Genomic DNA, 14660 nt, shown 5'->3' on the forward strand with positions numbered 1-14660 from the left:
AAAGTTTGACTAACTCTTGTGTCTCTGATGTACTTTCTGACTCATTGCAGTTTCAGTTCAATGAGAATTCACCAGTAGTGTAGAGGCCTCAGGCCATACACAACACAAGCAGGAAGTTAGCTGTGGAATGGGTGTGCAGGTGACTACACATCCTGTGTCCTACAGAGCTGGACTCCATATGCACATAGACCAGCACAGTAGGACTTTTTGATGTTATCTGTGTGAGAGACAGGCGTATGGCCAATGAGCCACCAGACCTCATTCATGGGTGTGCAGATGTTGCACTCCTACTCCAATCCAGGTGCTGGAACAACAGTCCCAAGGGGCAGAATGTTTACTCCAGACCCTATCCACTGGCAACAAGATTATTTGGGTTGGGGAGGGCCTAAGTTTCACCCAAAGGAAAGATCAAACAAGTATCTCTCTTCATACATGAAAAAATTTCTCCCCTGGAGTAGAGTTTTTCCAAAAAGGAGAAGTGAGGGACCTTGATAGGTTACCCATGTAATTGGATTTCCACACAAATGGACATTTCTTCTTTCAGAGGTAAATCTTTGCAGCTTTCAGGATTATACTTACATGTCGCTGTTCTTGTGCTCCCCATTGCACTCTATAAACAGAGGGTTCTCAGGTATGAAGCAGCCACTGAAAAAATATTGAAAACACACAGTTTTTTATTTATTCTAATGGAAGTTAAACTAAATAGAACTTTCATCCATACAGATTCCTCCTCTGGGAAGTGAGGTCATCTCCCTCAGTAGCCTCGGCTTATTCAAAATTAGGGCATTGTTATATTCCTGAGAAATTCCTTTTGTATTTTTTTAAGTTGTTGATGAATTATTTAGAATCCATAAGAATGTCATGTGTGATTATGTAAGAACTTACTTTGGCACTAATAACCTGCTAATCCTAGTAAAGGTAAGTGGTTTTGGGTAGGTAAAATGTTTTTCATTAAAGTGACATTTTTCAAGCATGCAACACAATAGATTATATGATTTGATGTTTCCAACACCATTTTCCAATATATGTGCAGTAATATTATTATAAAGACGAACAGTACAATTGTCTGAGGTCTGCTCTCCACAGCAAGGATTGTAAACCTATCAGGGCAAAGGTGAAATATTTGTGTAAATGGTATTATAGTGATAAAGTTCTCTATGAAAATAATACCAGCCAAATACGAGCTTGAACTTGCAACTCTTAGACAATCAAGGTTCATTCTAACTCTCTGAACTCAATGAGAATCTTCTCACTTCACTGGGAGTTGGATTGGGCCCTTAGTCTGACTGAATTCTAAGTAAGCAAAGTCTTCAGTTTCAAACTCCAATTCTGGGACTGGGCCTGCTTCCTTGAGAACAATTAAACAGACTTCATAAATTGAATATAGCAAAGGTAATTTATCTGACTTTACTGTAGTCTCATAAGAGGTGCATCCTAACACATAAAACAACATCTCACCTAGTCCCATTTTCTAACATGTGGCTTGCTAGCTGAAAAATATTATTTGACCAAAATGCCATGTCATCCAGTCCTCCAAGGAAATACTCCTGGAACCTCTCCACCAAAAATGGAGATTTGCTAGCATATGATGGGAAAAGCTACGAAACAAAACACAGTATAATTAGTGGAATGTTTCAGTGTATCTTAACATTAATATGTACCTAGTTGCTAACAAGAAAAAAAATAAGTTACCTTGGCAACAGCAAGCATTTCTCCATGCCTGCAAAAATAAATAATCTTCAGATAAATGTGCTTCATTAACAAATAATATAAAAATAACCCATTTCAAAGCCTTTGTGGGCCCCTATATAATAACCCAGTATTTATCCGACTTTAAGGACGGTAATGTTGAGATATTTCCTTGTTTGTTACTATATCATAATAAGATCTGTAACATCAGAGATTGTGATCTTTATTGCGCTTCTTAATAGTTGTAACTTCTACACTGCTCTGCAACTCAGCACAACAATAGGTACACCTACACTGCCTGCAGCACAGGTATAAATAGCAGTGTAGATGGTGAGGCACTCCTTAGGCCAATAAAGTAAAGATATATCTGAAGGCTGTGGGTAGGTACATGGCTCTCTACTTGCCAAAGCATTGCCTCCCCAGTCCTCAACTACATGGCTATTTTTAGCAGTATACTGTCCCACTGCCTCCCCACAGCTAACGCCTTTCCCCGCTTCAGGAAAAGACTATCAGTGGGAAAAGACTCATTCTTTCCCCACTGCCTTTTCCTGGCAGAGCCTTTACTCGCTGCAGTGAAAGTCTCTGGCAGTGGGGGAGCTGCTGAACCCTTTCTCCACTGCCAGAGCCTTTCAGTGACACAGCATCGTGGATACAGCTTATTTTCATTGTGGCTACATATACCCCATATATTACCCTGTTGGATAGTGTAGACATAGCCAATTAGTAAATAATTGAATTAATGAACATAGCTATGAGACTCAAAATATTCTAAAGTAGTCATTACCACAGTTCAGGTTCTCTGAGCTAAGAGGGACAACTTCCCTACCTATCCTTCAGACCTGTAGTATTCTGGAAGTGTCTGCATTGGTGTAAATGTCTGTGGGCAAGTGAGCTAGCTATAGCTACACAGCTATATTGCGCTCTTCATTGAAGAAGATCAGAGTTTTACTGCTGAAGTGTCACAACATGGCCATGCTTCAAAACATTGCTGTTACCTCACAACACAGGCCTATTTATGTTGTTAAGACATACAGCCCAACTATTGTATTCATCTATTTATAAAATGTACCGAATGTGAAATTTGGCTACAGATCCAAACCTTCATTCCAAATTTCCCCAAAGCTCAAGAGTTTGTGGGAGAGAAGTTTGAGTTTGGCTCATCTCTAACGTAGAGATGCAGGTTCAGTGATTTACTATGAAAGTTGTTATAATTTTTCCGCATATGTTTTGTGAAATAAGAAGTTCACAACTCAGTGACTTACAATTCGAGAAACAGCAGGTAAGTGCAGTCAATAATTGTGCCTTCGGTTATTACTTCTTGGCCATAATATTCCTTATAGATAGCTAGCAGGTCTTTGACTGGTACATACCTAAAAACAATACTGAAGTGTTAGAACTAATATTTTCCATTTAATCCAATAAAACACAATACATTTTATATAACTCCCTCCATGGGATTCTTGTCTAGTAGATATGCCTAGTCTTGGATTGTGTCCTCTCCTCTGGCCTGTCCCCAGCCTACCCCTCACTCTTCTAGGATCAGTCTATTCAGAGCTAGCATAATCGTTCCTACCCCACCTTCAGCACAGACCTATGACAGGGCTTAAACAGGGACAAGGATCTTCTGCACTGGGATGAACTTCACCCTAGTCACACAAAATACGACATAACCAATGTTTCAATGTAATTGTTAAATAAATATATTGTACCTGAAAGTTATAAGTTACAAGAAAATGTCTAAAACTGGTTTTTAAGTGTACCTGATGATGATGTATTACTCTTGATTTACAATGTTTAATTGAAGCAAGTGTCCATTTGATATGAATTTCAATTTTTCTCTTAGTGATGTTCAATTTATAGGACATCAAATAACCAATAGGACCACTTTATGATTCATTATGCAATGAAAAATATTTAAATACTGACACCCACAAATTTTTATTTCTACAAAAACTAGTAAGATTTTGCATAAAAACACCAAAAAATAGCTAAACTAAACAGAGGTATCCCATATAAAGATATTGCCATTGAGTTATATAAAGAACGGCTAGGACTTTCCAGCAAACTATTTTTGTAGTTGTTGGTTTCCTGTGTGACCAGTGTGAATATCTTCATCTGTGTGTGTCAGTTTTCTCATGTGTAAAATGGGGATACTACTACTTCCTTTCTCCCTCCCCTTTGTCTGCTCTTCAGGGCAGAGACTATCTCTTACTCTGCGTGTGTACTGTGCCTAGCACAATGACTTTCTGATCTCAGTTGGGACCACTTGGTGCTACAATAATACAAATAAATATTATTGTATTAGAACATCCTGAAATTATCATCTACAGTATGTGTTATGTGTGCAGCAAAAATTAATGAGAGTATTCCTTCAAAACATTGATAGCTTAAGCACAACGCTCTTACCAGTCTGCTTTCAGGTAACTAAAATCAAGCTCAAACTGGCTCAATACGTCACCTCCTACATTTAGAGAGAGGGGTTAAAAATCAGCTTTACTATATTAGCACAAAACATCAATTTCTTTTTTAAAAAGGTATCTATCACTGGGCCTTGGCAGTACTCCATATGACTCCTGTGCGTGTTAATACTGTAGAGTTCCATTTCAGGTATGTAAATATTTCTGACTTGGAATATGTTGATGGTACAGTTGAAAGAGAGAGAGCGGATAAGCATTCTGCATTTCCAGAACATGATAAAAGCATTATCATATTTAAAGTCAGAGCAGTGACTCAGTTTAACTTTGAAGTCCTCCTGCTTACATTTTGGCTTTAAGTAGGAATGGCCAGGTTCTGCAGCGTATCTTCTGAGAGATGCACAGCAGCTGCAGCACCAGGGTCGGAGGGCAAAGGTGATTTTATGCAGAATCTGGCCATCCAGACTCTGTTGCCAAGGAGAGCCAAAATGACATAGGGAAGGGTGGGGAGGGAGAAGTGGCACTACTTTAATTTACAACACCTGCATTGCATCCCAGACTCTACATAGTGCTGAACAGTTTAGCAATCACCCTTCCCATTCCCAGCCACCATCCATATGGGTCCTACGCCAGGGCTTGCGGGGTGGTGGAAGGGAGACAGGACAGAGTCCTTGTGGCTCATTTCTGACTCCTGTACACCATCAGATCAGCATACGCGGGGGCAGAATCATCCCCATAATTTGACTATGCACTACACTGGTATTCACAGAGGGACTGGGATCTCATTGGTTCATATCAGTAAAAATAAAAATTACCAAAATCACCAGTATGATGAGCATCTGAGTATGAGCCATGAAAATCAATCTGGGGGGAAATAAAAAAGAAGAATATTTCATGTATAAAACCAATTACAATAAGCCAATTTTGATCATCCTTCAGTACAAACAGAAAAGGATAAGTAAAGTGACACTAAAGTTGATAGGCTCAAAATTTGGCCAACTTTGTTCTGCAAATGTTTGTCACATCAGTGTGTGAAGTTAAGCATTGCGTGCAAGTCTTTCCAAGGTCAGAGACCTAGATTTTTCCCCTGGGTTAAAAGCCTATTTGTAAATACAAGTTATCAATACCAATATCTACAGGTTTGATTAACCAACAAAATGATGTACACTTACTTCTCCCATGGTCCTTAGAAATCCTTGATCAATGCCCAAGCTATGCCAGCTCACATCTGCCACCATATGTGAGGCAATTCCAAACAGGAAAGCCACCAGTTTCTCTGTAGCCTAAACAACAATAATATGCATGTAGTAATGCCCAATCACTTTACTACAGCCCCATTATCTTTAAAAAAAGTTATTAGCATTTCATCTGCTCAGTGCATTAAATAAGGATATAATTCAGCAACCCTTTCTCACTAAGGGCTCTATATTGCAAGGTGCTGAGAACTATGGCCCAGATCCTCAAAGGTATTTAGGTGCCTAACTCCCATTGATTTCATTGGGAGTTAGGAGCCTAAATACCTTCAAGGATCTGGGGTCTTTGTTCCTGATCCTGCAAAGCATTTAGTTACATGCCTAACATTAAGTACTGTATTAGGTCCAAGACTACGGAGTTACATACTTGACTTTATTGACGTCAGTCGGCCTACTCATCTCCTTTGAGTTAAGCATATCAGTGCTATGCTGGATCAGAGACAGAATATTCAGCACGATGGCATCCTTCAAGACTGAGCCTACTTATCCATACTTATGCTAATAGTCTCATACACAAGACAATGGAGTACCTGTGTGAGCACTACTCAACATAAAGGTAGAAGTATAAAGCACTGAATAATTTCAGAGAGATTCCTTTGTCATTTAGGAATAGATATATCCACTTCTAATACAATATGATATGAAGTCCCACTTTATGTCTAATTAGAAGTTTATTTCAAGCTTTCATAGGCAAAAAGTAGAGAAGTCATTTGTGAACACATTCCTCAGCAGTGTTGGTTGAGTTTCTTCAAGAATCAGTGGTCTTCCCTAAACCATGATCACTTTTAGAGATTTTTTAAAATATGGAACTGATACATTTTCCCCCTCAACAACTTTACAGCTCATGAAAGTTAAACAGTCCGCATGAACAGTACTGTTCAGACCTAGGGAAAATGCTGGCAGCCTCTGCGCAAGCTCTTCCCAAACCTCCCAGGTTTAGGAATGCACTTCAGAGCTGACCTATAAAATGCCTTGAATTGCTATTGCAATTATTGGATTCTCCTGAGCAAAGGCTGACAAAATTCTACAAAACTGGCAAACTCTCCAGGGGGCAGGGACTAGGATATGACCCCCAAGGATATGATCCAGCCGCGGCTGGAAAAAAACAACAACCCTGACTGTGACGCATGGCCAGAAAGGGTTAAACATCCTGCAAAATAAATTACTCAAATTCAACCCTTAAAGACATGTGGGGAGATAACGTTTGTGTTTTTGTGTATTTACATATGTATGGGCAGTGGTCAACAATGTAATCAACAGCCCCTGTCTATGCTGTATTCTGATAATTTAAATGCTAGGATGTTCTTTTGATCTTTGAATGAAGTGTAAACACAGGATAGCTCTGTATTCATCTCTCTTTGAAATGTATAGCAAATCATCAGTGAATGGTGGAGGAACAGGCGATTGTTTTATGTTAATTCGTATAGCTAAGTATCGATGATGGACCCACTTCAAAGACGCCCTGATTACCTATTGTTCCCCAAAGGACTCCGACTTATCAAAGAAGACCTGAAATTGTATAAAAGTTCCTTGGGTCCCGATCCTTTTTATCTCAGATCTGCTTAAGCTTCATCCGGGGAAGTTTGAGTCGCAGAATGAGATCCCAGTTAAGCTGGTACACCCTGGATATGATATTGGACATTGGACTATAACCGATGAACTAAATTTTAAAGGAACTCTGCAACTACAAAACTCACCATCTCTGCTATGTATCTGAACCTCAAGAATTGAACTCATGTCTGTATGTATATTGATCTTTTATCCATACTCTCTCCCTTTACTTTTTAAATAAATTTTAGTTTAGTTAATAAGAATTGACTGTAGTGTGTATTTGGGTAAGATCTGGAATATTCATTAACTTGGGAGGTAATGTTTCTGATCCTTTGGGATTGGTAGAACCTTTTCTTTTATATGATGAAATAAGATTTTCCAAAATCTTCATCATATTTGACATGGGTACCTGGATGGAGGCCTGAGGCTGGGTTACTTTAAGGGAACTGTGTTGTTGGTTTCTGGACAACCAGTGAGGTAATAAAGAAGCTGTTTTATGCTGGCTTGGTAAATCTAAGTATTAAAAATATCCACCAGCTTTGGGGATTATCTGCCCCATTCTTTGCAGTTCATCCTAACTGAGTGACCTCAGCTGGCCCCCACTGGGACCCAAGTCACACTGACATCTGAGAGTTCTATCCCGAGTTCATGAGTGAGACTTAATTTTACTTTGAAATTGCTGTCAGCCCCAGGTGACCAGGCTCCAACTGACAGCCTGGGAAATGGGAGAGGGGACCCCATTGCAGCCTCACCAGGCCTGGGGAGGGCAAAGAATCCTAAAAGGGGCAGAAGTGAGGTTGGGAGAGCTGAACTATTGCCTGGAGGCAGCTGGAGGGGTGAGGTGAGGAAGGTGGGGGCTGATGGGGCTGTATTGATGGCGGATTCTGAGCAGATGGGAGTGAGTGCTGGGAGGGTGAACTGAGGGCGGTGGGGGTTGATGGGGATGGGGCGCTGAACTGAAGGGGTGGTGATGGTAGAACTGTTGGGGGGTTGGGGAACAGGATTAATTGCTGGGCAGGAGACGAGCAAATGTGGGGGTTAGAGTATTTGTAGCGGGGCCAAAATCACCTTATCTAGTACATGTCGGAGAGTGGGCAACATGCACATACTTGGGGGATGGGCAGGGGAGTTCAAATATCAAGAGACCGACCTAAAAAACATAATTTATTTTTTAATCTTGTGATTTTTGGGGGTCCGACTCATGATTTTTAATCTTTTGAAGTTGGCAATACTGTTTAGGTGAAAAAGATGGTTGGTGGAGGCTTTAAGAAGTCCATGTAAATTCAAGGGGTTTTCCTACCTCCTCCCAAGGCTGAGGATACTTCTTCCTGATGTAATGGATACTAGTGTTGAGAAATGGTGCCCAGTGAGTGTCTTCAGAAACATAATGAAATATTCCTGCAACATCAAAAAACAAAATTATACCTTGATTTGAACTGCTCCACACGTTAGATTTCTGCTCAATTGCACATGTTACTTTTGCAACATTTTATTGTACCAAGAGTCACTGAAAAGCACTTGTGCATATTTTATATTGTCAAAACAGATACTACATTTACCTGCCGTATTTTTGATGGAAACATGTGAAACCCTTATCCCAACCCCCCTCTGCCCTCATGGTTTATGAGTAAGTGAGATACAGAAAAGTATATCACACCTTAAGGGGAGAAGTCTAGCAGAGTGAAGAGAGAGGCTAGTGGCCAAATGAATGCACTGGATTTTATGGTAAGACAAGCTAGTGGGGAATCCAGGCAAATCAAAATCCCATGCTTCAGGGCATGAGCTGACTGCCACAGAGGTCTGGAAGGAAACAGCCATCATCTCGGTGTACAAGATTGCAAAACTGATTAGGTATATTATCAGTTTGTGTGGGGAGATTAGGTCTTCATCTGAAGTATCAATCTCTGGCCTCACTTGGACTTGGACAATTCAGATCTGGTCTCAGAGTTAAAAGTAAGCCGGTATGCCCCGGTACAGCATACCGGCAAGAACCAGTGCGCTGTACCAGCAGTGGCTGGAGCCCCAGGCCCTTTAAATTGCCGCCAGAGCCCCGCTGCCGGAGCCCTGGGGTAGCGGCAGTGGGGCTCCAGGGGTTATTTAAAGGGCCGGGGCTCCCGCTGCCTCTACTGCCCTGGGCCCTTTAAATAGCCGCTGTAGCCCCACCGCTGCTACCCCAGGGCTCTGGGGGCTATTTAAAGGGCCGGGGTGGTAGAAACAGGGGAGTCCTGGGCCCTTTAAATAGCCCCCAGAGCCCTGGAGTAGCGGCAGGGCTCCGGGGGCTATTTAAAAGGCCCAGGGCAGTAGAGGCAGTGGGAGCCCCGGCCCTTTAAATAACCCCCGGAGCCCCGCTGCCACTACCCCAGGGCTCCAGCAGCAGGGCTCCGGCAGCTCTTTAAAGGGCCTGGGGCAGAAGAGGCAGGGGAGCCACGGGTCCTTTAAATAGCCCCCGGAGTCCTGCTGCCAGAGCCCTGGGGTAGCAGCAGCAGCTGAGGGCTCCAGCAGCGGTTTAAAGGGCCCGGGGCAGTAGCGACAGCCGAGCCCTGGGCTCTTTAAACTGCTACCGGAGCCCATGGGGAGGGCACTTACTGATACAGAGCGGGGCAGGGCTGGCTCTGACCCCCCCCATCCCCGCCCCTTCCACCCGAGGTCCCGCCCCTTCCGGGGCCCAGAGCCAGCCCCAACCCAGCCCCGTACTGGTAAGTCCCTATTTCTACTTTCACCCCTGTGTGGTCTCATCTGATACTGAGCCAGGAGAGAAAATTCAGTGTGCCTATGTAATGCTTTGGGAGTTAATTTTACAGTGCCTAGTAGTGTAACTTTGAGTTCTATCCAAGTGCAGCTCTTTTATTGGGGGAGGAAGAGAGCAAATAGATTTTCTAGAATCCGGAAAGATGATGGATGAAAAGAACATGATTTTATGTATAAATGCTAACAAAATCGACAGGGTCTCCTGGATGATTTCACAGCCTACTATTTTCCTTTCATTCTTAAGAGGAGATGAATTGGAAACATGGGAAGACTTAGCTATTGGTACCAATAATGCCAGTTGTAGTCATAATTTTTTTATATGGACTTTCGTTCTCCAAAAAAAAGGGATTAGGATTCAAATTTATTTCAAATAGGCCCCCAAACAGGCATGAGATAAGCTATGTCTACACTGCAGCTGTGCCACTGTAGGGCTTCTGGTGAAGACACTGGAAGTCAACGGGACAGAGCTCTTCTGTCAGCTTAACTCTACTTCTGTGAGAGGTGACAGCTATGTTGGCGGAAGAAACTCTCCAGCTGGCATAGCACTGTCCATTCTGGTGCTTAGGTTGGTGTAACTTACATCTCTCAGGGGTGTGGATTATTCACCCTCCCCTGAGCAACGTAAGTGATACTGAAGTAATGTGTAGACCTAACTTAGGAGAAGACTAGTATGTGTCTGTGACAGGGTGCTGAGTGAGAAGCACTTAATCAGCCCCTGCCTCTCCAGCCCCAATCTAGGGGAATGGATTGGGGCTGGCTGGATAGCCCTGCGTCTGCCTGGTAACGGGCAGCATCTGACAGCCTCATTAGCCAGGGCTATAAAGGCTGGGAGTAAACCAGAGGAGTGGGGTGGGAAGAGAAAGGGACACAGGCACAGAGGGAGCTGGGAGCCTTCTGGTCTGTTGCTGGCCAGGCCTGCACTTGGCAAAGTTGGGTGCGAAACTCGTACGTAGTTGGAAAGTGGTGGCGGGAAAACAACTGTAATAAAGAACACTGGTGTCGCATCAAGCCGAGAAATTCCTGACTGATCAGAGAGGGCAACAGGCCAAAACTAGACCGGCCCAGCATGCACCTAATACAGTGTCTCTCCCCCCACCTCTGCCACCATTTCCAGCTCACCCTCCCTTTTGTATCCCATTATGCCAGGAGAACTTTAGAAGCCAGGCGTCCCAAAAAGTTAGTAGAATCTGTGAATCTTAAGAGCTGATTTTTTCAGAGGATTGTGTCGCAGGAACCCTTTGTTCAAATAACCCCAAATGTGGATTACTATCCCTACCCAGACTCCAGGAAGCCACAAAATTTCAAAGCAATCCAAGTAACCACACAGATTTTAGAGCATTTAGAAGTCTATCTTTAAACAGAAATTGTTCTTAACCTTAACTACAGCTCCACTATAATAAACCCTCTTCTTACCATTCTTGCAGATAACAGGATAAAAAGCATCAGGATAAAGGCTCCCAGCCTGAAATGCATCCTGGTGGTTTAGTAACAACTGGGAGAGGAAAGGATGAGGGAACAAGAAATCAGAATACAATTAACGACGACAGAAAAAGGTTATAGTGAATACTTAAGGTGCAATGAGTCAAAGACAACATTTACACTTCAGCACGATATTGCCAAAGTAAAACTAATAGTCAAATACATTACTTCAGTTTACAAGATTAGGGGTGGGGCAGAAAAAAAAAGAGTCTAATCTAACTGGTTTATATTGTAGTGATTTCAAAAACAAACACACAAAACAAAACAAAAAAATCTTCACATTATACAACAAAAAATAAAATAGTGGACAGACACTTAAATAAAACCAGTACTCTGAGAAAAGACCAAATAATATAAATAGGGTTGTTAATTAATCGCAGTTAACTCACACGATTAACTCAAAAAAATTAAATTGTGATTAAAAAATTAATCATGATTAATCGCACTGTTAAGCAATAGAATACGAATGGAAATTTTTAAACTATTTTTGGATGTTTTTCTACATTTTCAAATATATTGATTTCTATTACAACACAGAATACAAAGTGCTCACTTTATATTATTATTTTTGATTACAAATATTTGCACTGTAAAAATGATAAAAGAAATAGTATTTTTCAATTCACCTCATACAAGTACTGTAGTGCAATCTCTTTATCATGAAAGTGTAACTTACAAATGTAGAATTTTTTTTGTTACATAACTGCACTCAAAAACAAAAACAATGTAAAACATTAGAGCCTGCAAGTTCACTCAGTCCCACTTCTTGTTCAGCCAATCACTCAGACAAACAAGTTTGTTTACAATTTGCAGGTGATAATGCTGCCCGCTTCTTGTTTACAATGTCACCTGAAAGCAAGAACAGGTGTTTGCATGGCACTTTTGTAGCCGACTCACAAGATGTTTATGTGCCAGATGCACTAAAAATTCGTATGTCCCTTCATGCTTCAACCACCATTCCAGGGGACATGCGTCCATGTTGATGACGGGTTCTGCTCGATAACGATCCAAAGCAGTGCGGACCGACACATGTTCATTGTCATCATCTGAGTCAGATGCCACCAGCAGGCTGATTTTCTTTTTTGGTGGTTCTGGTTTTTTACAGTGCAAATATTTGTAATAAAAATAAATATAAAGTGAGCACTGTACATTTTGTATTCTGTGTTGTAACTGAAATCAATATATTTGAAAATGTAGAAAACGTCCAAAAATATTTAAATAAATGGTATTCTATTATTGTTTAACCGTGCAATTAATCGCATGATTAATTTTTTTAATCACTTGACAGCCCTAAATATAAATAATAAAATTTATATTGCATTGAAGGATACCAAAAGCACTTTAAATGCACTACAGTAAAAGCTGTGTTATCGGGCACTTTTATCAACCAGAAAGCTCTATTAACCGGCATTACTGATATCTACCAATACAAATCTTCAATCTAGTAAGCAGGACTAGTATACTGCCCAGGAGGTTATGCAATTGCACATTCTGCACTCTACTCATATGCAAAAGAGGCAGAAGACAAGTAAGCAAGCTGATATCAGGGATTTATTCAAAAAAGCAGGTTCCAGAGTGTGTCATAGGGTCATTACAGATTCAGCCCAACCTTCTACATCTACAGTGATAACTGATGTTGATAATGATGATCCTGAAGTGCCTTCTGAATCATCAAAGAAAGATTAAATTATGTTCAGCATAGTTTTAGTGCTAAGTGTGTTTTTAGTGATCTGGGGGTACGCCATGTGCTGCCCATAGTGATATGTAGTGTCATAAGATAACTTACTGTATAGAAAACTTTACTTGAATGCACCTAAGTGCTTCAAGAAACCAACCACTCTGCAGTGCAGTACTACTACTGGATTGGTGAGTATCTGTTTACTATTTTCTACTTTATTCATTTTATTGTATTCTAATTCTTTGAAAATTGGTATTCCATTGGTAAGTATAACTCTTAGTTAATGGGGAGTGCCAGTTAATCAAAAATCCAATTTCCCCAACATGCCAGATAACAAAGCTTTTACTATATATACAAGTATGTATGCACACATTCAATGTGATTACTCAGACATACTTAAAGAGAAGCACATGCTTAAAGTGTTTTTTCTGGCTGCGGTAAGGCTTAGAAGAGTGCTATAATTACACAAACCTTTTCTCTCATCTGAAGTGATATTACACGTGGCTGATGAAAACACAAACATGACTCTTGTTTGTTACTTGTTTTTGTTGTTAAATCTCCATTCCAGGAGTCATTGATTAATTCCTCCAGACATCTACCTCAAGAGGAATGCTAATTAATTTAAGACAGTTGGCAAGAATACAAGCAGAAAAATTTCTGTACAGCTACACAGTGTACACCTAATGGTAGTTATTACGTATTTATTTCCGGTTGCGTGCAGCATAGGCAAAGCACTTTCCACACCGAAAAGGCGGGAATCTGATGAGCTCACTGTCTGAAGATTGACAAATAGACAAAAAGTGGGCAGAGGAAATTGTCACAACATATATGCAATTAAACAATAATATGCTTCCTTACCTTTCTATAGTTAACATTCCCTTCATGTTTACTGAAAAATTCCAGAGCTCGGTGTGCTGAAAAACAACATATAACATTAAAAACTAACTTAAAAGTATTGTGGCTAGGCCCAGCTTCCGTTAGAAGTACTGTCAAAATATAGGTGCTAGAATGAATTGAAGTATACTTATAACACAACTGGCATTGGCATACAGCACATCACTCCTCTTGACATTTCCCATGTGGTAAATGACATGTTCTCTTCTCATAGCAAATAGATGGTACTCGGTTTTAATAAATGCAAAGATTATATTTCTTTGATGCTTTTGGACACAGACTGAGACCTTGTTCTCCTTGACTCTCCGGTTCCCAGAAACCACAAGCTGCATTGGCCAGCCTAGTACTGTAACACAACAAAGGGTTTTCTTACATCCGAGCCCAGACTATCACAATTAAGGAATGGAATGCTCATTCACACAGCTTTGATATGGTATGTTCCACAAAATTCTAGGTACCACTAGATAGGCTACTTGGAATTTGAGTTTGAAAGTAATTCTTGTAATTTTAATTAATTTTTATTATAGACATACCATTTAAGTTTCTTTGTTCCCCCAAGGTATTGAATCAGATATAACCTGTGACCCATCGTTAATGTTTAACTACTTGATTAATTTTTACCATACATGAAAAACAAAAATCTGCAGTCAGCAAAGTAAAGACCGTGTTTACTCATTGATCAGTTAGGCATGCACATTGCCAAGCAGTACTTACTAGGCAAGCATCACACTATAGAATAAAATAAATGGGCATCACCATTTTAAAGTGAAATATTGTTCAAACTTTGATTACATTTGACTTGTGTTAATGTGACAATCCCTGGAGACAATTTATTTACATATATTCTCTCTGTAAAAGGATTTGGTTCAAACTGCAAACCCACCAGCTATTCAATTCTTGCTATGAATACTGGTTTCATTTTGACTATTAATGTAGCTTGGACCATTTAAACTA

At 40.6% G+C, this 14660-nt stretch overlaps 1 protein-coding gene across 2 annotated transcripts in view; it reads right to left on the reverse strand.

Annotated features, from left to right (window-relative positions):
* GPLD1 (glycosylphosphatidylinositol specific phospholipase D1) overlaps positions 1 to 14660 on the reverse strand; it is a 34170-nt gene that overhangs the window by 17105 nt on the left and 2405 nt on the right. For both annotated transcript variants that reach the window (XM_034762424.1, XM_034762423.1), the window contains exons 2-11: positions 13671 to 13726; positions 11069 to 11147; positions 8208 to 8305; positions 5276 to 5386; positions 4919 to 4967; positions 4096 to 4150; positions 2952 to 3059; positions 1693 to 1720; positions 1459 to 1598; positions 580 to 645 (exon numbers count right to left, since the gene is read on the reverse strand). In XM_034762424.1, coding sequence (XP_034618315.1) covers positions 580 to 645; positions 1459 to 1598; positions 1693 to 1720; positions 2952 to 3059; positions 4096 to 4150; positions 4919 to 4967; positions 5276 to 5386; positions 8208 to 8305; positions 11069 to 11147; positions 13671 to 13726 — 790 coding nt within the window. The remainder of the gene's footprint in view (positions 1 to 579; positions 646 to 1458; positions 1599 to 1692; positions 1721 to 2951; positions 3060 to 4095; positions 4151 to 4918; positions 4968 to 5275; positions 5387 to 8207; positions 8306 to 11068; positions 11148 to 13670; positions 13727 to 14660) is intronic.

The sequence above is a fragment of the Trachemys scripta genome, chromosome 2 (assembly GCF_013100865.1).
Source record: "Trachemys scripta elegans isolate TJP31775 chromosome 2, CAS_Tse_1.0, whole genome shotgun sequence".
Classification (NCBI taxonomy): domain Eukaryota; kingdom Metazoa; phylum Chordata; order Testudines; family Emydidae; genus Trachemys; species Trachemys scripta.